The 23,552-nt window shown below is 43.0% G+C and overlaps 1 protein-coding gene across 1 annotated transcript; it reads left to right on the top strand.

The window, feature by feature from the left end:
• Positions 1–4,729: 4,729 nt before the first annotated feature.
• On the top strand, positions 4,730–16,430 carry LOC124232610 (saoe class I histocompatibility antigen, A alpha chain-like). Its single transcript, XM_046649559.1, has 8 exons — positions 4,730–4,827; positions 5,144–5,413; positions 12,848–13,123; positions 13,697–13,972; positions 14,097–14,216; positions 14,644–14,676; positions 14,811–14,858; positions 15,023–16,430. Exons 1-8 carry the CDS (start codon positions 4,755–4,757, stop codon positions 15,025–15,027), a joined length of 1,101 nt encoding a protein of 366 aa, XP_046505515.1. The 5' UTR covers positions 4,730–4,754; the 3' UTR covers positions 15,028–16,430.
• The last annotated feature ends 7,122 nt before the right edge of the window (positions 16,431–23,552 follow it).

Raw genomic sequence — 23,552 nt, 5'->3', positions numbered from 1 at the left:
ATCCTCCGTCTGATCACACACTCTGAGGAATTTCTTGCCTATTTGCCACAAAAGACATGCACACTAGTGTTTACAGCAAAAACTGGAATAACTACATATGTAGCAAAAGGAAAATAGAAAAACTGTGGTATAATCATAAAATGTAAAACTTAAGCAGCAAAAGTGGATGAACGACAGCCTCACCCATGAGGGATAACTGTCCTATGTAAAGCTGAGTCACAGAGGAATCCATGCAGTACGAGTTCACTGTACAGGAAGTTCAAAAACAGGCAAAACTAAATAATATTTGATTTGGGGATATAAACATTTACTGTAAAATCTTTAGAGAAACTCAAGGGAATAGTAAACACAAGATCAGGACAGAGGTTACATCTGGGGGATGGGATTGGGGAGACACCCATGGTGGCTTCATAGCTTCTGTTTCTTACACCACTGGTGGGTGCCTGAGTATTTACTTGATAAGCTGACATTTTTCAAATTGCAGCTTATGAACCACTTCTGATCAATTTTTTAAAAATGAAAGAGGAAAGAAAATACCAAAGTTCATTGCAAGGATCCTTAGCAAGAACTGCCCACCTTGGAACAAAGCTACAGCCAATGTTATGAACCATGTGAGAGAGAGGGCCAGGATGCCATAAAACATAGCATTGGCTAGAAATAGCTCATGTGATATTTTACTCACTGGCACTCTAGGATTTTCTGGTATACCGTGTTCAATCTGATGAGCAAGGCAATTCTATATTGTGAAGGATCTGATGTGTTAGTTGCATTTGATCTCATATGGAACTGAATTAAATACTTCCATAAAAATGGAAAAGCACATTGTTGATCAATGTAAACTAAACTGGAAAACCTTAGAAAGGGATAACCAGTGACAGAATAGAAAGTGTGAATGGAAAACACAATACAGCTGCTTTATAAAAAAACTTTAGTGGCACATAGTAACAGTGCTTTTTAGAATCACGTTGGTGTCCAAATCACTTCCATCAAATCTCATTCCAAAACAAAAGGAAAGATGTTAAATTCATTATTGGATGCCAACTGAATAGCTAGTTTTTTAGAAAACTTTGTTCCTAGATTGGAGTTAACCAATTCTGCCTACTGCATCCCACTAAAATTGTTATCATGATGCTAAGCTAGGTGTACAGACTGAGGTATGAGATTCACATTATTCTAACTGCAAAGCAATTTCATCAGGCAACTATTTTTGAAGATGATTTTCAGTAAGAAAATTGGTATATTAGCCAATATTTTTGACATTCTTAACAACCCAAATGTGAAACTTCTAAGGAAAAACAAAGACAGTTATTATTATTTTAAAGGCATTATTGTTATGGCACCCACTTCTTGGAACTATTGGATTCACTTACTACGTGTTCTCAAGTTTGTTGCAACTTACTGAAGGGAACACTATTATTAAAGGTAATTGCAAAAAAACCTTACAAATATTGTTGTATCTCCTTTTCTGTCTCAAACTTTTAATCATTACTTTCCAAAAGAGAAATGAAAAGCACTAAAGAAAATTAATTAGATAAAAGAAGCATTGATTTACAAAATCCTGCAACAATATCTAATTTAAATTTTGGTTTTAACATGTACATAAATTCTTTGATACTCTTCCCTTCCAGAGGTGGAGCTTAATTCTCTCCTCTTGAGTGTGAGCTGCACTTAATGACTCACTGCTAACTGACAGAGTAAGGCTGATGGAATGGTGTGAGACTCTGGGTCCAGGACATAAAACACACTGCAGCTTCCATCTTGATTGCTCTCTCTCTCTTTCAGATCACTTGCTTTGGGAGAAGCCAGCTGCTGTCATTGGCTGCCTTATGGAAAAGCCCACATGTCTAGGAACTGAGGCCTCCTAGTACCATCCAGGAAGGAACTGAGACCTCTTCCAACAGCCATATAAGTGAGCCATGCTTCCTCCAAATCCAACACCAGGCAAACCATCAGATAATGCAGCCCTGGCAGACACTTGACTGCAACCTGGAGAGAGGCCCTGAGCCAGGAGCACTCAGGTAAACCTCTCCTGGATTGCTGACCCTGGGAAACTGCAGGAGATAATACCGATTTGCTGTTTTGAGCTTCTAGGTGTTGGGTAATTTGTTATGCTGCAGTACGTAACTAATACAGCGTCCAAAAGAGAGTGAATTATTGCACTTTAATCTTTATTTCCTCTAAATTGATTATGCAATATTAAACATGTCATTTGGTTTTAAGATATAAGAAGCATTTCCATGGCCAATAGACAGGATGCGTTTTATTACCATTCACAATGATCTATTTACTAGAACTTCAATTTCCAACTGTGACCCAACTAAACATGAAAGGAAGAACTAGGCCGTGCTAGGCTGATTCTATCATGGTCCACAATGACTATCCCCTACTTACTCACCTTCTCCCCAGTTATTCAAACATTAATGTAGCTGCTGCTATGAAGGGATTTGGCAGATGTAACTAAGGTCTCAAATCAGTTGACCTTAAGACAGAAGGATTCTCCTGGGTGGGACTGTCCTAAACAGGTGAGCCCTTAAAAGGACTGGGTTCTGGGGCTGGCCCTGTGGCTGAGTGGTTAAGTTCGCGTGCTCCGCTGCAGGCAGCCCAGTGTTTCGTTGGTTCGGATCCTGGGCGCGGACATGGCACTGCTCATCAAGCCATGCTGGGGCAGCGTCCCACATGCCACAACTGAAGGGACCCACAGCGGAGAGTATACAACTATGTGCCAGGGGGCTTTGGGGAGAAAAAGGAAAAAAATAAAATCTTAAAAAAATAAATAAATAAATAAATAAAAATTTTTTAAAAAAAGGACTGGGTTCTTCCTGAGCAAAGAGATTCAAAGCATGAGAGGGGCTCAACGTGAGGGAATTTCTCCATTATGGGCTTTGAAAATGGAGGCCACATGGCAAAGAATGCTGGTGACAACTAGGTGTTGGGAGCAGCCCTGCTCTGGCTCCTTGCTGACAGTTGTCAAGGAAAGAAGGCCCTCAGTTCTACAACACAAAAAAAGCGAATTCTGCTGACAACCTCTGTGTAAGCTTAGAGGAAGATCCTGAGCTCAGGAAGAGAACCAAGCTTTGTGAGACCCTGAACAGAGAACCCATCTACACCATGCCTGGATTTCTGACTAAGGAACTATAAGTAAATAAATGGGTATTTTTTGAGCCACTAAGTCCTGGTAATTTGTTACGCAGTAACAGAAACTAATACACAGGGCTCATTGTGCAGCAGATAAGCACATAGCATTTTTTTCCACTAGAATGAATTTATGAACTTATATGCACACTAGTTGCATGAAATACAATGTTTTCTTTTTTGCGTTTTTCATGTTATGATTTTTATGTAGCGCAATTACATTTTAATACAATCATATTTCATTCATTCATTCAACAACAACTAATTTAGTGCTTAGTATGTACCAGGAATGGCTTTATGTGCTGGAGATACAACTTTGACCCAAATGGCCCAAAGTCCTAAGCCAAAACTGTGCTCATGTGCATTGCATTCTAGAGGCTTCCCAAAAATGAGATGGAGACACTAGAGCATTCTAGTAAAGAAATGACACATCGTAACTCACATTAGCTGGATTGCTGTCCTCTGTGGGGAGAACAGTGCACAGGTGGCAGGTGAGGAGGTGGCGCTGGTGCCACAATTCAGGAGTGACAGGGTGTTGCAGACTAAGGGGAGAAGAGGGCCTGAGGGGTGAGAGGACAGAGAGAAGGGCTGGAGGAGCAGGGGTGGGGAAAAGAAACAGGTAAAGAATTCTAAAGCAGTGGAATTCTCAGATCTAAACATACATACTGTTTTATTGATCTTTAATAAATATATCTACAGACCTAGTAGAGTATTCTTGGTATTTAATACATTCTTTGGAGCTGCCTAAAAACTAATTGCCTCCTTTTGTTAATCAGCTTAAGAAATAATAAATGTCCTAATAAAATATGCACACTGCTTAACGTGAATAACTCATAAAAATAGGCAATTCAGGGGGCACTGGTGAAGCGCATTTCGACTGCCTCGAACACCTTCAACACTGAGTTGATTCAAGTTTGTACCGTGCTCCTGGTTGAAATATACAGAAACACATTGTGCCTTCAGGTGCTTCTTTGTCCTGAGGATCTGTGGGGACTCACACAGACAAACTCAGGGCTATAGAATGAACAGAATTTTAAAACACAACTGGAGTCACAGATGTACTGTCTGGAAAAGTAAAGTTTAGGAGCTTTGTGAGTCTGCGTGCAGTGCTGTGTAGACACGTTTCTGTAGGGAGGGGCTAAAATCACTTCTTTTACATATTAGATTCCTGCTCTTCAGAGGCAGGGAGGCCATTTCAGGGAGAGGGATTCCAGTAAGAGGAGGAAAAGGGGCTGAGCCCAGCCTGGGGGTCTCTCCCTGGTTTCCTCAGACAGCCCCTGGGCCAGGACTCAGGGAGACGGTGTGACAAAGAGCTCTCGGGGCAGGAGGAGAGGGGTCAGGGCAAAGTCCCAGGTCCCCGGACGTGGCTCTCAGGGTCTCAGGTCCGAGGGCAGCGTCTGGGGCAGGAAAGCTCAGTGTTGGGGAGTCCCCGTCTCCCTGAGCTTCACTTCCCCCTCTCACAACCTGTGTCAGCCCCTCCTGCCTGAAGACTCATGACGCGGCCCCAGTTCTCACTCCTATTGCGTGTGCGGTTTCTAGAGAAGCCAATCAGAGTCTCCACTGCTCCCAGTTGCAAAGTCTCCACCACCGTCCAGAACTCAGATTCTCTGTAGACCCTGAGAATGAGAGTCACGGCGCCTGGAACCTTCCTCCTGCTGCTCTCGGGGGCCCTGACCCTGACCGCGACCTGGGCTGGTGAGCGCTGGGTCGGGAGGAGGCGGCGTCTGCGGGGGGCAGAGCGAGGGGACCGCGCGGGGGGGACGCAGGACACTCGGGGAAGGCGCGTCTTCGCTGACACTAGCCCAGAGCCTCCCATCTCGGTCCTGCCCCGTCCTGACCTCTCCCTTTACCCACCCCTTCCTCTTCCCGCCTCTAAGTCCCCGCCCGTCTCCGCTTTTCCCTCTCCCGAGCCCCTACCCCCCGCCCCCCTCCCAGCCCCATCATCCTCGAACCCGAGGACCCTCGTCAGGAAGGAGGGTCGGGCCGGGTCTCAGCTCCTCCCCGCCCCCAGGCTCCCACTCCATGAAATATTTCAAAACCGCCGTGTCCCGGCCCGGCCGCGGGGACCCCCGCTTCATCGCCGTCGGCTACGTGGACGACACGCAGTTCGTGCGATTCGACAGCGACGCCGCGAGTCCGAGGATGGAGCCGCGGGCGCCCTGGATGGAGCAGGAGGGGCCGCAGTATTGGGAAGAAGAGACGCGGAACTACAAGAACATTGCACAGAATTTCCGAGTGGAACTTAACGTTTTGCTTGACTACTACAACCTTAGCAAAGCCGGTTAGTGACTGAGCCAAATCCAGGTCACGATTCCCCACCCCCACGGAAAGGCCGGTTCCATGTGAGTTTTTGGTCTCGTCCGAGATTCGCCCTATCCACCGATTATGAGGTAGATTCTGATAGACTTAAAAAGACGTTTATTTGAGGTTTGTTAGAACTGCAGCACGGGGAAAACACAAATTCAAGTAGCCCTTGAACTGTGCTTTGCACCATTGAAAGGGAGAAGATAAGGCTTTATAGTCGTGGCTAATAAGGGCAAAGAAGAGAAAAGGGAAGGAATGTCCTTTAACAAGTTGCAGGCACTAGATAATCATGAGGGTGCAGGTCCCTTTAAACAAGCCATTAAATTTAGGAATATGGGAGATGACTCTGATAGTAATGAGATCTCTGTCCTGATATTCTTATCATCCTTGAGAATGAGGTCTCCATCGAGATCATCTTAGTGTCCTTGAGAAGACTTGCAGACACGTTTCAGGTACTTAATGAGTTCAAGAGCTCTCCTGAAGGAGGAATTTGTTCTACTCCTTTCTGTGCCTGCCCCACTCCATGTTAGTGCCTTAACATGAGAGACTCCAACTTTTTTCCATTCCATGGCTCCCTCTTTTGATCAGAATCAACTAGAATAGTAACATTGATAATCAATCTTTATTAGTCCTTTGTGACCAGGGTGGATGGCACCTAACCTGGATCCCTTTAGTCCCTCAGTGAGGGGAAATAGGAATGAGGTTATAAAGCTATTCTCTTATTTATTGTTAAGCAGAGCCACGTTTGAGCAACAAGGCAGACAAGATGACGGAAGGCCAAATTCATGAGGATGTGTAAATACTTGGGAAATCAAGTGCACATATTGGCTCTGGTCTTCATCAGACCATCACGTTGGCCTGAATGCTAGTTTTACAACAGTGAGTAAAGAAAACAGTGGTTAGTTTACATATCATGATCAACAGAAAGATTTCAAGTAGTAATAGAATTAGGAGTTGTAATCTGGACCACAGAAATGTGTTGATGCCTGTAGGAAGCCAGCTAACTAAAAACTGTACAAGTCCATCTGGTTTTGAGGAAAAGGGAGATTAGTGACATTTGCTAATTTAGGGCAAATCCTTTCTTGCATCCAAGGGAAAACCTAGAGTGCAATGACCTAACCACCCAGGTGGAAGCCAGGGCCAAAGGTTTGTCCCATACGTCCAACAGTTAGGCTGATTTTTGTATATAGTGAAGGAATGAGCCCACTGTAAAAAGATATTGCTATCTGACGGCCATTCAGACATGGTTTTGGAAAAACAAACACAGAATCAGAAAAATCTTAAATGACAGTTGAACAGTATGACAATGGTAATATTAAAATAGTTGTAGAAGTACATATACAGGCCTGACCCTGGGTCTTGGGACAGCTGTCTGCCTCAGATGTCAGCAGCTTGTCTTCCTAGACAGTTTCATTTGGAGGTCTCCAGGGTTTGTACAGGGCCAGACGTCAGGTGGAAATTTTTTTAGCTGTGAGATGTATCTCCAAGCTTAAACGCCTTCCAGATCTGCAGTAGTGTAAATGGTTAGGAGCACTTGGTAAGGTCCTTTCCAATGAGGCTCAAGAGTTGTCTTCTTCTGATGTTGCTTCCAGAACACCCAGTTACCAGGCTCTAGACTGTGACCAACAGGATCCTTTAAATTAAAATCCAGGAAAGCTTCTTAATCCTGTTGATGATAGCCTTGAATATAAAACATTAGAGACTTACAGTAGGTGGTCATACTACCGTAAGACAACAAGGGATCAGCAGAAGGTTGTGGACCAATAGACACTGATCTGCTGGTGACCATCCCATGTGGGATTAGTTCACGTTTTCCAGAGAGAACACTGCAAGCAGTGGGCGAGACCAAAAGGCAATACCTTAGAGAGGAGTCCACTCTGTAGGTGTATAACAAAACCTCAAAGACAATTAACAGGACTAGAATCCAGCATCTGCAAAGGTGCAACATGACTTTTCCATCCACAGTTACACTCAATTTTTACCAAAGATACTCACAGTAAAACTGATTTGTTTAGATTAAAAACTTGGCCTGATTATTTATGTAAGTGAAAATAAGAATACTAACTGAGACATTCTGAATTCTAGAGGGATCAGGAAGGGAAAAAAGTAAATGTTTCATCTTTGTTTACAAAGGTATAGCTTACCAATTGTTGATAGCTTAAGACAAAAGATTTCTTTAAATCCAGTTCAGTTTTATGATCCAAAAGTTCATCAGAAACCTATATTCTGGAGTTAAGTATCAGAGTCCTTTCCATGAATCTCTCTGAAGATGAAACATATTTACAAAAGCATCAGTGTATAGGGCCGGCCCCATGGCTAAGTGGTTAAGTTCACGTGCTCCACTTCGGCAGCCCAGAGTTTCACCAGTTCGGATCCTGGGCGCGGACATGGCACCGCTCATTAGGCCATACTGAGGTGGCATCCCACATGCCATAACTAGAAGGACCCACAACTAAAATATACAACTATATCTGGGGGGATTTGGGGAGAAAAAGCAGGAAAGAAAGCATCAGAGTAAAACAATTAACTGTCTGTAAATGGCAAAAGACATGGTTAAAGATATGATTATAATGCAGTTGACAAGGAAATCTATAACACACATTTTAAGATAATGACTAGAATTATACCAGGACATGTCAGATTTTTCAGAATTTTATATAATTTTTAAAACACTTAGATTAATAACGTTCACCCACACAATATAACCTAAAAGGTTTATCATCGTTTATTTGAAAATGCTTCCCATGCAATTTAACGTACCAAATAAACCTAATTAGCTTAGTATCTCCCTCTTTATATGAAAAGAGAACAAATTCTTGGAGAAGACCCAGGGACCTGCTGGAAATTCTCAGTTTCTTTCACATCAGAAGAAAGACTTTATTTAGGATTTTAATTTTGGGGAAGTTTGTCAATAATATCAAAAGGTTTTAAAACACTTGGTCAAATAGGATCATGGGTCACTGTGCAACAATGCTTAGTTATCCATTTAACCCAAGTAACAACAGAAGATGTTAAAGGCACTCCTAGAGAGTTAAACAGTTAAAAACAACAACAACAACAACAACAAAACCTTAGCTGTCTTAATAGAGACCTAAGCTTTTTGAACATAGGAAATTATTTTGACATACCATAGAATCCTTGCCTTTTAGGTAGACTTACTCAGAGGTGAAGAAAAACCTTTCAGAATCTATCGAGAGCAAACAAAGTCTAAGGAAACTATGCTTTTAAGAGAGAGAGAGAACACAATTCTAATTTTGCACCAGCTTAGTTTTGATATTAAAATTCATTTACTTAATTAAATTCATTTCAATCTTAGCCACCTTGACCATGCACAGAACTCTTTTCTCAGGGTTCTTCTTTCACAAATCTGCTATAACTTTCTCTTTTACATTCAGAATTTGTCCCATGCCTTCCCTCCTTCCTAGTACTTTAGGACAATTTACTTTCTTAACAAAACAAACAAAAATATCTCTATTCCTTATACCTTCTTTACTGAAAACATATATCTTACTTTCCTTGTATACAGAGGTATTTCCCTTATTAATTTTAGTGACTGTAATCAAACATATTAATTAGAAATTTAACACTTAAAAAACTTAATTTTTAGCGCAAACTAAGAAGTAAGCAATTATGAACTGTCTTTTACATTGGCATTCCATGGCTTGGCAAATTTATAAATACTTTTCATAATTTCTACGAACATACTACTTCATAAAGCAAAAACTTTTAATAAAGCACAAGACATGTTTACTAATAGAGCCAAACATCTTTTAGTTTCTCTGTAATAAGAAGACAAAAGTAGGTAAACACAGACTTGTTTAGCAAGCAATGTTTCAGTATTTTATCCTATTTGAAAATAATCTAGTCAATGAGTTTTCTGTCATTTAATTTAACCAGCACAACTTCAAAATTTCATGTTACCAAAGAGATTTTGGAAGCTATTTTAGATACATATGCCATAAAATGTAATTATTTCTAAAAGTTTTATCTATAAACTCCTATCTCATTTATATCTATTTAGTTTACTTTTTTCAATAATTATGTTTAGTTGCCTACAAAAACTTCACGAGACATTAGACAAAATCATCTATCAGTCTAAGTTATTTTTGCTGGCACAGTTTGTAACAGAGATAACATGAGCTTATTTGACTATTAACCGAGATAGAATGAAGGCTGAATGTCTGCATCATATCCAGTGCTGATAACTCTGAAAACATGCTATTTCAATCAAACTAACAAACTTAAATAAGCTTTCAGTTATCAAAGATTATTTTATATCACGTTAACTTGAACAACATTTGGGTTAGTTCCTATTACGTTTAGAAATAATTTATATAAACACTTACTTTAAGCCAATTAAATAGAGCTCTTTTAGAAGTTATGCTATTACAAGGTAGAAAAATATCACCTATATATAATGCATCTATATAGAAATACATAGATATATAGATAGATGCAAGTAGAGACTTTAAATAATTTTCATTAAATTTTTGCAATGAATAGGATACAGTGCAAAACTCAGTGATTTGTGAAAGAATAGTTAGATCCCAGCTGTGTTTGTGGCAGATGGAATAAACTAAGGTTATCTGCTGAGGAATTGGTGGTGATCTAGCTGACAGTTCCTGGAAAGGTTACAGGCTTTTTGAGTTAAATAGGGGAGGTTTTTGGGATTGGCAAAAGGGAATGGGTGGAATGTGGACTGCCTCCAGAGCTGAATTTCCGCTTTTGCAAAGGTTTGTAAGGTAAGTGTGCAGGAGCTCTCAAATCCTCAGAAATTGAGTTGTAACTTAAACATCATAGCTTATCTACCTCTCCAACTACGCCATCCTTAATTTGCTTCTTTCCCTCTTATTTTAACTTAGAGAAGAAGGCTTATGTTAAAAAATGTTTGTCAGGTTCTGAATATCACCTCCTAATTTGGCCAAATTTTTGATCATAAATTACTAAATCTTTTCAAATATTTTGTCAAGTTTCAGCCAAGGCAAACAGTAAATATTTCTGGCAGCATTAAATAACTCCATTTATTTTTAATTTTGTCTCCCCTTGACTGTTTAATGGAATAACATAGCAGTTTCCCCAAAAATCTGTCAATCTCATTAACTCTGGGAGAGGCTCATACTGGGCCCTGTCTTGAAGGTAGATTATGGGGGCATTTGTAAAGCCATAACTTAATAGACTTTTATACAGTCTTTTCTTTTAGGGACGTTTTATAATTTAATTTTTCATTAGCTTTTTGTAACACAACTTTCAATAAGGCTATTTTGGAATTTTGAAGCCTTTGCTTTTAAGTATACTTCTTAAATGATCTTATGTAATTGGAACATTCCTTCTAATAGCCAATGTAATTACCCTGAGGCTGGTGGCAGTTGGTAGGACCCTAGCTGCAAATGGAGTTCAACCCACATTTCTGTCCAGTCGTGTCTGACCACAAATAGGATACAACCTGCATTTCTTTCCAGCCATATTTTGGGGACCCCAATCTGATGCTTACCATGCCAGCTCTCAGGACACAAAGGAAGCTTAGTAAGATTTTGCTGTTCTTTGTAAATATTTACAGCTTTCAAGACCATGGCTTTTAAGCAGGTATGCCAGAAGGTGGCACACTTGATTCTTTAGAAACTAAAGATTGCATTTAATCTGTCTGTTCTACAGTTCTCAAATCTAGTGCACAAAAAGACAAGTTTTGGAAGCTCAAAGGTGCCCCAAAGTGGCTACGTAATTTTAAATCATCTTTAGAATTATCAGTCCACTGGGACAAAAATTTACAAGAGGACAGACCATAGTTCTTAAAAATAAAACCAGCTGGAGTTCCCAAGAGAGGGTGATTATTGATGGTTGTTCTGGAACAGTTGCTCCCTATAATTTAGAGAGGGTTGTTCTTGGTTGATCAAGGCAGGAAGGTATATGTTTTCGGTTGGGTATGGGCTGCTTGCAAGGACCACTTCCCAAAATGTCCCCATGGGCCATTGGTCTCTCTCTTACATCTCAGAATATCCTGGACACCAGGCAGTGTCAGGTTGCTCAAGGTACTAGGATGACCAGTCCCTTATTTGTAGCTCCCAGATGAGCTCATGAAGTTTCTTGTGACCCAGGAACAGGTATAATCTTAGATTGAGAGGCCCTGTGAAACCACTGCATGTCACAGACAGAGTTCTCACACTTCTGCTAGGTTTCTAGTCGCCTAGAAACACCCCAAAAGCGGTCATAAGGATCAATGTCTCTTATCTTCAGACTCAGAGGACCCTCATTTGGGTGACAGGAGAAGTTAAGGGGTCTGCACTGATGATCAAGAACGGCCAAACTTTGAATTGTAAGAGGATGTGGCCACTTTAATAAGACAAAAAACTACTAAAGCTACAGTAACATTCACCAAGAAAAGTCCTTAAACACGAATCCTCTCCCTAGTTAAGATGAGGACAGAATCCTCTCCAAAGGCATGAGGACAAAAAAGAAATCCTTGAATCTGAACCTCCTGCCTTAAGCAGATACAGAATCTTCCTTCGGAAATGGAAGAGTTGACTATAACCAGAAATACCCAAGTAAAGATCAGTTTGACCTAAATATCAACCTTAAAAATTGGGAAATTCAGATCCAGGACTCACCACTAGATTTCCAGGCTTGCTGGTGGGGACATCTAAATTGGTGGTCTCTTTGGAGGTATCTTCCACACATCCTTGGCTGCACTGGGGATTCCGAATGGTCGCTCTGGATCCTACTATCTACACCAAGAAATGTCAACCAATTATAAGGTAAATTAAACAAAAAGATGTTTATTCAGGGTTCGTTAGGACTGTAGCCTGGGGAAAACATAAATTCAAGTAGCCTTTGAATTGTGTTTTCCACCTCTGAAAGGGCAAAGGAAGGCCTTGTAGTCGGAGCTAACAAAGGCAAAGAAAAAAAAGGGAAGGAATATCCTTTAACAAATTCCAGGCACAAGGTAATCATGGAAGTGAAGGTCCGCTGAAACAGAGCATTAAATTTAGGAATGTGGATGATGACTCTGATAAGAAGGAGGTCTCTGTCCTGATAACCTTATCATCCTTGGGAATGAGGTCTCCATCTCCAAGATCTTACTGTCCTTAAGAAGACTTGCAGAAGCATTTCAGTTATCTAATGAGTTCAAGAGTTCATCCTGAAGGAGGAATTTCTTCCTCTCTTCATATCTGCCTCGCTCCATTTTAGTGCCCTAACATCACAGACTCCATCTTTTTTCAATTCCACAACCCCAACACTGCGGGACCCACTGGCGTCTCCACCAGGGAAGAGCCTGCAGGGACTTTCCCTAGGTTTCTTTTTCAGTTTAGGTTTAATTGGGGTGGGGGTGGGGCTGCCAGCGCAACAAGGCTAAGTGGGAAAGGCTGGCCACTGAGGTGGGGCTAAATGGGTGGGACTGACCATGGGAATGGGGTAGGGTCTCACACCTTCCAGTGGATGCATGGTTGCTACGTGGACTCAGACGGGCGCCTCCTCCGTGGATACAGTCAGTTCGCCTATGACGGTGATGACTACCTCACCCTGAACGAGGACCTGCACTCCTGGACCGTGGCAGACATAGCAGCTCAGATCACCCTGCACAAGTGGGAGACAAGTGGTGTTTTGGAGCGCCACAAGGCCTACGTGAAGGACAAGTGTGTGAAGTGGCTCCTCAGACACCTGGAGAACGGGAAGGAGATGCTGCAGCGCATAGGTACGAGGGGCCACGGGGCCTCCTTAATGTCCCCTTGCGCTGAGGGCCTTCTACAAGGAGTGGAAGAAAATAGCATGACACCAGAACACCCCTGTCCTGTGGGTCAGGAGACTAAGTCCAACTGGATTTTCAGTTCCAGTACCAGAGGGTGACTCCTCCATAGGGCCCGCCTTCCTCTCAAGGACATTAAGGGATCCAGTCTCCAGGGATGGACTGGGAAACCCTCCCTGACATAAGTGACAAGTGGTTCCCTTTGACTCTGGCAGCAGCTCTGGGAATCTTTCAGGCCTTGTTCTCGGCCCCACACCCAGTGTGTTTGAGGTCTGACTCCAACTTTTCTGAGTCACTCAGCCTCTATCAAAGACCTGCCTCCTACACTGGGCCATCTCACTCTGATTCTAGAACTTTCCAAACAATAAGAGATTATCCCAGAAGCCTGTGTCCAGACTGGTGTCTGGGTTTTGTGCTCCCTTCCCTAATTGTCCTGTCCATTTTCAAGATGGTCACATAAGCCCTACTTCAGTGGACTAAGACAGATGCAAACTTCCTGAATTTTATGACCCTTCTCCTCAGACCCCCCAAAAACACAGGTGACCCACCACCCCATCTCTGACCATGAGGTCACCCTGAGGTGCTGGGCCCTGGGCTTCTACCCTGCGGAGATCACCCTGACCTGGCAGCGTGATGGGGAGGACCTGACCCAGGACATGGAACTTGTGGAGACCAGGCCTGCAGGGGACAGGACCTTCCAGAAGTGGGCTGCTGTGGTGGTGCCTTCTGGAGAGGAGCAGAGATACACGTGCCGTGTGCAGCATGAGGGGCTGCCCGAGCCCGTCATCCTGAGATGGGGTAAGGAGGGAGCCGTGGGCTCAGAGCCTCTTCTCAGGGAAATCAGGAGCCCTTCTGGAGACCTTCAGCAGGGTCAGGGCTGAGGCCTTGGGGTCAGGGCCCTCACCTTTCCTTCCCTCCCCAGAGCCGCCACTTCAGTCCACCATCACCATTGTGGGCATCATTGTTGGCCTGGTTCTCCTTGGAGCTGTGGTCACTGGAGCTGTGGTGGCTGGAGCTGTGATGTGGAGGAAGAAGCGCTCAGGTAGGGAAGGGGTGGGATCTGAGTTTTCTTGTCATACTTGGGGTTTCAAGCCCAGGTAGAAGTTTGTCCTGCCTCATTAATGGGAAGTCCCATCCATAGCCACATGTGCTTTCCTAGTCTGGGGCTGACACTGTTTAGTAAAGCACATGTGGAAATGAAGGACAGATTTATCATCTTGATGAGTCTGGTGATGGGGACCTGACTCCCAGCAGTCACAGGTCAAAGGGGAAGGTTGTTGATGAGGACAGACATCCAGGAGGGCAGTTGGTCCTGTGCCTACACATGTACCATTGCTAGGTTTCCTGATCCTCCCTTAGGTCTGTTATCACAGTCCTGGAAACTTCTCTGGTGTTCAGGACTAGGTTCCTTTAGGACCTCATGGCCCTGCGTGCTTACTGGCTTCTCACAGGATGTTTTCTTCCCACAGGTGGAAAAAGAGGGAGCTACCCTCAGTCTACAAGTAAGTATGGAGAGGGGGGTGATCCCTGAGATAGTGTAGACAGGAGCCCATGAGGGAGCTCACCCACCCCAGAGTTCCTCCCTTAGTCTCATCTCCTGTGGGCTCTGACCGAGTTCTGTTTTGTTCTACTCCAGGTGGTGACAGTGCCAAGGACTCTGATGTGTCTCTCATTCCTCCTAAAGGTGAGACCCTGGAGGGCCTAAAATGGGAGGGGTTGGGGCAGAGGGAACAGACTGAGTTATGGGGATTCTTTGGTTGGAACATTTTGAGCATGTGGTGGGCCATTTAGAATGTCACCAATTACAGCAACTGGCTTAAATTTGTTCAAAATTATTTTCTTCTGTAGTGTGAGACAGCTGCCTTGTGGGAGACTGAGTGATGCAAGATTTGTTCCTGCCCCACCCCACACTGTGACTTCAGGAATCTCTGTATAGGGCATCTGAATGTGTCTGCATTCCTAATAGCATAATGTGAGGAGGTGGGGAGACTGGTCTGTCCCACAATCCCCTCCCCTCACTGACCTCTGTTCTCTTTCCTGATTGACTTTCCTGTTCCCGCAGAGGCAGGGCTGGTTCCATCCCTGTCATACCTTCCTGTTGCCCTGAGCTGCAACTTCTTACTTCCTTCTTGAAAATAAGAATCTAGATACCAATTTGTTTTTTCAAATTCTTGCCATGAGGGATCAATGGGTTAGTTAAAGGAGAAGATTCCAAAAATTTGAGAGAGGAAAGGAATGAAGCACTGAGAACCTTCCAGAATCCATATGTTTGCTGTGCTGAGTCTGTTGCAGGTGGGGACAGGAGAAGGCTGTGAGGAGCCAAGCATGGATGGGACCTGTGTCCACTCAGTGCTCAGTGCATCGTGGGGTGGGATGTAGTCACTCCTCAGCTGGGTCATCTCTCCGCTCCTTTGTCCTTGTCCCTTAAGTAGAACTTTGTCCCACCAGCACCTGTGATCTCAGGGACTCAGACATCACCTGGTCTTTGTCATGTCTCCAGGACCCTGGACAGTGAGGGCTTCCTGGGGCCGGGTCAGCCTAGGCTCAGGCTTGGGTTTGACCTTCAGCCCCACTTTTGGGTGTTTATTTGTTGTTTCTTTGTTTTTGTTCTTGTTCTTGTTCTTGTGTACAAGTTGTGGTCTCATTCTCCTCTGGGTGTCCCGTCTCTGACAGCAGCTAGAGTTGTTTGGCCTGTCATTGTCCTCACAAGGCCAGTGGCCCCTGCAAAGAGGCGTCTCTGGTGTCCAGAGATGAATTTTCAGGCTCGTCCATCTCTGCCTCCTTCTAGGCCTTGATTGTCATTTCCACCTTGTCCCAACCTCTCAAAGGAACCAGATTCTGGAATTAGCAGAGAGGAAGGGATCCCATCATTTCTCATCCTAGATAAGATCCTGTTGGGATGTTCCTGCTCTGCAGCCTGCCCTCTCTCCTGGCCCTGAGCTCCAGTCATCCTAGTGCTGGCTCCAGTCCAAGCTCATGATGTATAAAACAGAGTCTAATTTAGATTTATATTTGGTTGGGAAATAGGACGCATAAGTCAAAGATCATTTATTGTTTTCTGAAGAGACAAATGTGTGCTGTGGTGTGTAGGAGGGTTGGTGTGGGAGGGAGGGATGGAAGAAGAGGGAGGGGAGAGCAACACTTGTGAGAAAAGTACAAGTGGCATTGATGTCAATGTGAGTGCACATTGTGCTGTTGCTGCCACGAAACAGCATGTGCCTGAGGTTATGTTAATAAAGATACTGTCTCTAGAATATGGAGGTGCTCTACACTGATCATTCATTCAACCGATATTGGTTATGTGCCGGATGTATCACATACTATCTTTGCATCTGTGAAACAGATAAAAAGTAGAAGTGAAAACAGAAGTTGCTGGCCTTGTGGAGCATATGTTGTAGTGGGAAGAGACAGACTTTGTGCTATAAGCATAGTGAATAAGGAGAGTGTTTATGTTAGAAAGTGGTAAGTACCATGGAAAAAATGCAGTGGGGCAGGTGATCCAGAGGGTGGGGGTGGAAACAAGGAAGATGGCTTTTTTAACTGGGGTGGTCACTGTGGGCCTCACTGGGAAGGTGACTTTGAGGAAAGATGTGAAGGACATGAGGAATTATCCACAAAGATGTTTGGGGGAAGTGCTTTCCAGGCAGGGGCTTCCAGTGCAAATGTGCCAGGGCAGCAGTGTGTCTATGTGTCCTGGCAAGAGTGAGGAGGTCAGTATGGCTGCAGGAGAGCAATACCGCCGGACCATGTAGGCCTGGAGGATGTTAGAAGGGTTTTGCCCTTGCTCTGAGTGAGATGGGGAGTTGCAAGACAGCTTAGAGCAGGAGAGGGACATGGTATGACTTCTCCTTTACAAGGATCACTGTGGCTACTGTGCTGAGAGCAGAACTGGGAGGCAAAAGGCGAGGGAGGCCCTGGGGAAGCAGCAGGAACCAGGGCAGGGTTCCAGGCTAGAGGAGGCCATGGCTTCCACTGGTGTGAGCAGTGGAAAGAGTGGGAAGTGACTGGATCTGGATACATTCTGAACATGGACTTTGCCGCATTTCCTAATGGATTAATCTGGGAATGAGAGAGGAGTCAAGGAGGATACCCAAGATTTTGGAGTGTGCAAGTAGAAAGATGGAGTTGCTGTCAGCAGAGACGGGGAAGACTCTGGAAGGAACATATTTACAGGAACTTGGTTTAAGGGAAGTTGAATATGAGATGTCTATTAGAAATGCAAGTGAGGTTGCAGATCGGCAGTTGGACAGATGGGTCTGGAGTTTAGGAAAAATGTCTGGGCTGGAGAAGTAAATTTGGAAGATGATACCATAAAAATGCTATTTAAAGCCTGAGAACCAATGAAGTTACCAAGGGTGTGATGACTAGAGAAGAGAAAGGAACAAGGACTGAATTCTGGCCCCCCCAGTGCTAAGGGATCTGATCAGACCACACACCCAGAACAGAACGCACAGTTCTGATACCGCGTCTAGAAGGCACAGAGATCAGGGAGTCCCAAACTTCCCTGTGCCCAGGAATCCCCTGGACATGTGGTTAAGATTCAGAAAGTCTGGAGTAGAGCATGAGATTCTGGGTTTATAACAAGATGCTGATGCTCCTGGTCTTCAGGTCACACATTCAGTAGCAAGAACATAGACCGGGATTCCCACATGGCTGTGCATCAGGCTCACCTGTAGGGCTTGTGAAATAAGTGATTCCTTGGTCTTGTGTCTAATGCTCTGAGATCCGGGGTCTGGGGAGAGGCCTGAGTATTTTGTAAGAAGCCCCACAAGCAATGCTCAGTCAGATTGGGAACTACTGAGGTCAGTGACAGAGAGTGCACAGGGTAGGGAGGAGGTCTTAAATCCACATTAATTTTTTTTTCCCTAGAAAAGAAAAGGGAGGACCTATATTGTCAACTATGAGATGTGATGTCAGGAAATACATGTTGTTTCCTCTCCCATGGGCTATAGTCGAAGATTTAGGAAGTGGTTCATAGTTCACCAAAACAAAAAATTCTGAATCCTTGCTCTCTGAAATTATTCCCCAGATAGATTTTTCACTCACTTCTTGGAGCAAACAGTGGAATCCAAAATTTGTCTAATTTAGACATAAAGTTATATGTATATATACACGTATATATGTGTGTATATATATATACACATATACGTGTATATATATATATATATATATATATATATGATACTGGGGACTAATATTATTTTAGGGAAGACCACAGAACCGGCTTGAGTCTACACAGGAAGAAAATTCACAATCCAGTCTAGGTCGGGTCCCACATAGGAACCACTAGCTTGCTGCTTGGCACTGCTCACACCACTGACACCTGTCATGATGGACACTGGATCCTGGGGCGGGACTGTTGTCACTGCTGCTCCTGGCAACTGGATGTTTTAACTGCCACTCATGCCATTCTTGCCAAATGCAATCTGCACAATTCCAGCCTCTCCATGTCACCACCTCCTGAGTCACAGTCTGACATGTGGTCACCTGACTGGAGGAGCCTAAGCTGTGGCCAACTGCGTGAATGTTTGGGAAAGTGGATTTTCCTCTCTTGTGAAAAGAGATGGCTCTTCCTCCTACCATGACTCTTTAAGTGTTCAATTCTTCTAATGTAGGTGCTGGGGGGGGGGGGGGGGCAAAGGATGGAAAAAGAATGACAGATTTCAGCAATGATCTGAGGTTGGAACTCCATCTGGTACTTTGTAGGCACTCAGGTTTGGGTGGAAGAACAGGTGACTAATAAATGACATCCAAGGTAGAGGTTTACTTGCTTACTCTTACTCTGAATTTCTTTGTGGGATGGTGAGGAATTGTTTTCCTCCACCCAACCAATTCTCTGATTCTCAGACACCATGTGGATGTCCTGCAATTCAACTCAATTCTGGCCCTAACTACCTGGAGTTAGCATCAGACCCCACAGGTTAAGGGCTCAGTCCCAGAAGACTGCCCTCACTTCAGACACAAGTCTCAAGTATCAGCTCCCCATGTTGCCTGCACATCTGTCTGACTTAGCTACAAAGTTGAGTTCCACTCAAGTTTGATAATTTGCTAGACGCTCATGGAACTCAGGAAAATGCTATGCTTACTATTACAGTTTACTATCAAGGATACAAGTGAGCAGCTAGATGAAGAGGTACATAGGTCAAAGTCTGGAAGAGTCCCAAGTACAGGACCCTCTGTCACTGTGGAGTTGGAGTGAGCTACCCTCCCAGCATGTGGATGTGTTCACCAATTCATAAGCTTTCTGAATTCTGTCATTTTTTATAGAATTTTCATTATGTCGGCATGATTGATTAAATCATTGGCCATTGGTGATTGAACTCAACCTCCAGCCCCTCTCCCTAGGGTCTGAGGAGTAAGGCTGAAAGTTCCAACCTTCTAATCATGGCTTGGTCTTTCAGAATCCAGCCCCCACCCTGAAGCTATCTAGGATCCCTCAGCCAAGAGTCATCTCATTAGCATCCCTAAGATACTCATCACTCAGCAGATTCCAAGTGTTTGGGAAGCCCTGAACCAGGAACCAAGGACAAAAACCAAATATTTTTTTATTATACCACGGGCCACCCTCTGGTCTTTGACCACAGATCCCTTATAGTAAAAGGATCATAACAGTTAAAAGATGCTGGCATATTACCAGAGCCTCATTCAGTCACTAACAATTAGACCAGTTCCTCATCCTATTGAGGATATTTACATGGCTAATAAATTTATGAAAAATTGCTCAACAGTTTTATTCAGAGGGGAAATTCAAGTTAAACCATAATGTGACATCACTCCACACCTTCCTGAATGGCTAAAATGAAAAATCAGACAAAATCAATTGTTGGCAAGAATTTGGATTAATTGTATGTCTCATATATTGCTAGTGGGAGAGTAAACTGATTAAAATATTTAGAAAAATAGTTTGGTGGTACCTACTAAAGCCAAACATTCTGTCACCATATGACCTAGCATTTCTACTCCTAGTTATGTACCCAATAGGCATGATCCACATGTGTGCCAAATACATGAAAAAGTTATTTACAGCAGTGCTATTTGTAAAATCCAGACATAACACAAATGCCTGTGAACAGTGGAGGACAAGAAAAGTGATCTATTCATATAATGGAACACCTTATAACCATGAGAGTGAATAAACTACAGTCACACAGCAACAGGGGTAAGAACCTGTGACATAATGTTGGGTGAGAGAATGAGATAGAGGGATATCCACTATATAATTCTATTCTATCAAAACCTGACAGAACTCATCTATGGTGTTAAAGATCAAGATAATGATTATTTTCGGGAGGGGAGTTGGTTTATGACTGAATAGGATTCAAGAGTGTTTCCCACTTGCTGGAAATGTTTTTCCTTGATGTGAGTGTTGCTTATCCCAATGACTATTTTGTGAAAATCCAGTACACTTATGACTTGTGCACCTCTCTCTATGGGTGTTGTCCTTCATGAAAGTATACTTTTCTGGATTTTTGAAACAATTCTCTCTAAGCTAACATAGAATTCTTCTCACTGAAAGCCTTTAGAAATGCTGAATTGAAAAATTACTGCAATTTTTTAAAATCCAAGGAAATACATGTCTGTGATCCAGATACAAAAAGGAGAATCAAAAGCAAGAGCAGTCTGGTGATGTCAGCAACATGGCGGCATGAGCTCACCTGGGACTCTCTCCCCTCCAAATTACAACCAAAAAGAGCAACTGCTTTCCAACCAAAAAAAAAAAATCCTAATAACAGAAATCGTCAGAGACCCACAGCAGCCAAATGACGGAGGGCGGAGAGGCTGGAGCCGCCCTCGGAGGAGCTGGAACAGGGTAAGAGAGATCTTTGCTCCCTCCCCTAGAGACTGGGATCACTGCCGCAGGTGAGGGAAGGAGCAGGGGAAGGGCCTCACATCCATGGGATTGTCCAGGACTCCCACTGCCCTTGCAGTGGAAACCCTCTAATGGGGGAAGCTTTCGTTTGGGGGGACCCCATCAAGCCAGGGCCCCGGGAGACCAGAAAGCGAGAGCTGATCCGAATCCAGGTTGGCTTGCAAGAGAAAGTGCCCCTCCTCCCCCATCTGGCCCTGCACACCACCATCACCCCTGAAGGTGGAGGGCTCAGAACACAGGGCTATCAACCCCCATCTAGTGGCGACAGACTGTAATTGCAACTGAATAATAGCATCATGTGCAAAAACCGCTCCTCTACCATCCAACAATTTATAAACGCTCCAGACCAAAAGGAAAACAATAAAAATACAGAAGTATGTCCTGAGGACTTGGAAATAGGTAAACTAAGTGAAGATGAGTTCAAAATAGCTATCATCAAAATACTCAATGAGGTAAAGGGAAATATGGAGAAACAGCTCAACGAGTTCTGGAGTTACTTCACAAAAGAGATTGAAACTATAAATAAGAATCAATGAGAAACACTAGAGATGAAAAATAAAATGGATCAGATAAAACAGAATATGAATTCCTGAATGCCCGTGTAGACACCATAGAGGAGCAAATTAGCATAATTGAAGATAGGCTGAATGGCTCCAGACAGAGGAAGAAAGAGAACCAAGAATTTTAAAAAACTGAAGAAAATCTCCGAGAAATAACTGACTCAATGAGAAAATGCAACTTAAGAGTAATCAGAATTCCTGAGGGCATGTAAAAGGAAAATGGAGCAGAAAGTGTGCTCAACGAAATATTAGAGAACAACTTCCCAAATCTACGGATTGAGAGAGAAGTGTGTGTGGAGGAACCTTTCAGATCTCCTAGATTTCTCAATGTAAAAAGACCTACTGCAAGGCACATAGCAGTAAAAATGGCAAAAATGAATGACAAAGAAAGAATACTCAGGGCAGCAAGGCAGAAGAAAATAACCTACAAAGGAACCTCTATCAGACTTTCAGTGGATTTCTCTACAGAAACCTTACAAGCTAGGAGAGATTGGAGTGACATATTCAAAACCTTAAAGGATAAAAATCTTCAGCCAAGAATACTCTGTTCAGCAAAAATATCCTTCAGCTATGAGGGAGAAATTAAATCTTTTCCAGACAAACAAAAGCTAAGGGACTTCGTAGTCACAAGACCTCCACTACAAGACATCCTCAAGAAGGCTGTCATACCTGAAAAAAGGAAAAAAGGGAGAAAGGGGTCACAAAACACAGAGTAAGGAGACAAATAGAATCAGAATAGGATAGCAAATATTCAACTATAGCATTAGGATAAAGGGAAGTAAATCACCAAAGCAAAGACAATCTTATGACTCTAACTACAAACTCACAACACAAGTTGGAATAAGAGATGAAAATAATAATTTAGGAGGGGAGGAGGAAAGGGACTGAAACAGTCTAGGCTAAGTAAGTAAGAGGCCACCAGAAAATGGACTGTGTTATGCACGAGATTCTGAATACAAACTTCAGGGTAGCCACTAAACTAAAAAACAGAACAAAGACACAACATAAATAAGGAAAAATCTAAGAAACTCAGCATAAGAAATTGCAGAAGTCAGTGGGTAGGCTAAAACATACAGGACAAGAAAAAAAGGAAACACAGGAAAACCAGAAAACAAGCAACAGAATGACAGCATTAAGCCCTCAAGCATCAATACTCACCCTCAAGGTAAACGGATTGAACTGTCCAATGAAAAGACACAGAGTGGCAAAATGGATTAAAGAACAAGACCCAACAATTTGTTGCCTCCAGGAAACATACCTCAGCTCCAAGGACAAACACAGGCTCAGAGTGAAGGGGTGGAATACAATACTCCAAGCTAATAGCAAACACAAGAAAACAGGTGTCACAATATTTGTATCAGACAAAACAGACTTCAAGATAAGGCAGGTAAGAGAGACATAGAGGGCCAATATATAATGACCAAAGGGACACTTCATCAAGAAGAAATAACACTTATAAATATCTATGCACCCAACACAGGAGCACCAAAGTTCATAAAGCAACTATTAACAAACCTAAAAGAATATATCAAAAATAACACAATAATAGTAGGGGACCTCAACACCCCACTCACATCAATGGACAGATCATCCAGACAGAAAATCAACAAAGACACAGTAGAGCTAAACAAAAAGCTAAAACAGTTGGACTTAATAGACATATATAGAACATGCCATCTGAAAACAGCAGAATACACATTCTTCTCAAGTGCACATGGAACATTCTCAAGGATAGACCATATGTTGGGAAACAAGGCAAGCCTCTACAAATTTTAAAAAATTGAAATAACAAGCATCTTCTCCAATCGTAGTGCTATAAAGCTAGAAATTAATTACAAGAAAAAAGCTGAGAAAGGCACAAGGATGTGGAGACTAAACAATATGCTATTGAACAAGCAATGGATCATTGAAGAAATTAAAGAAGAAAACAAAAAATACCTGGAGACAA

This window comes from Equus quagga, unplaced genomic scaffold (assembly GCF_021613505.1).
Source record: "Equus quagga isolate Etosha38 unplaced genomic scaffold, UCLA_HA_Equagga_1.0 HiC_scaffold_8514_RagTag, whole genome shotgun sequence".
Lineage (NCBI taxonomy): Eukaryota > Metazoa > Chordata > Mammalia > Perissodactyla > Equidae > Equus > Equus quagga.
The sequence above is the reverse complement of the archived record's forward strand: the minus strand, read 5'-3'. Positions and strand labels throughout refer to the sequence as shown.

Coding starts and splice junctions, on each gene's coding strand:
- LOC124232610 (XM_046649559.1), top strand. CDS start 4,755: ATGAGAGTCACGGCGCCTGGAACCTTCCTCCTGCTGCTCTCGGGGGCC. Junction 4,828..5,143: donor CCTGACCGCGACCTGGGCTG/GTGAGCGCTGGG, acceptor CCCCGCCCCCAG/GCTCCCACTCCATGAAATAT. Junction 14,677..14,810: donor GAGCTACCCTCAGTCTACAA/GTAAGTATGGAG, acceptor GTTCTACTCCAG/GTGGTGACAGTGCCAAGGAC.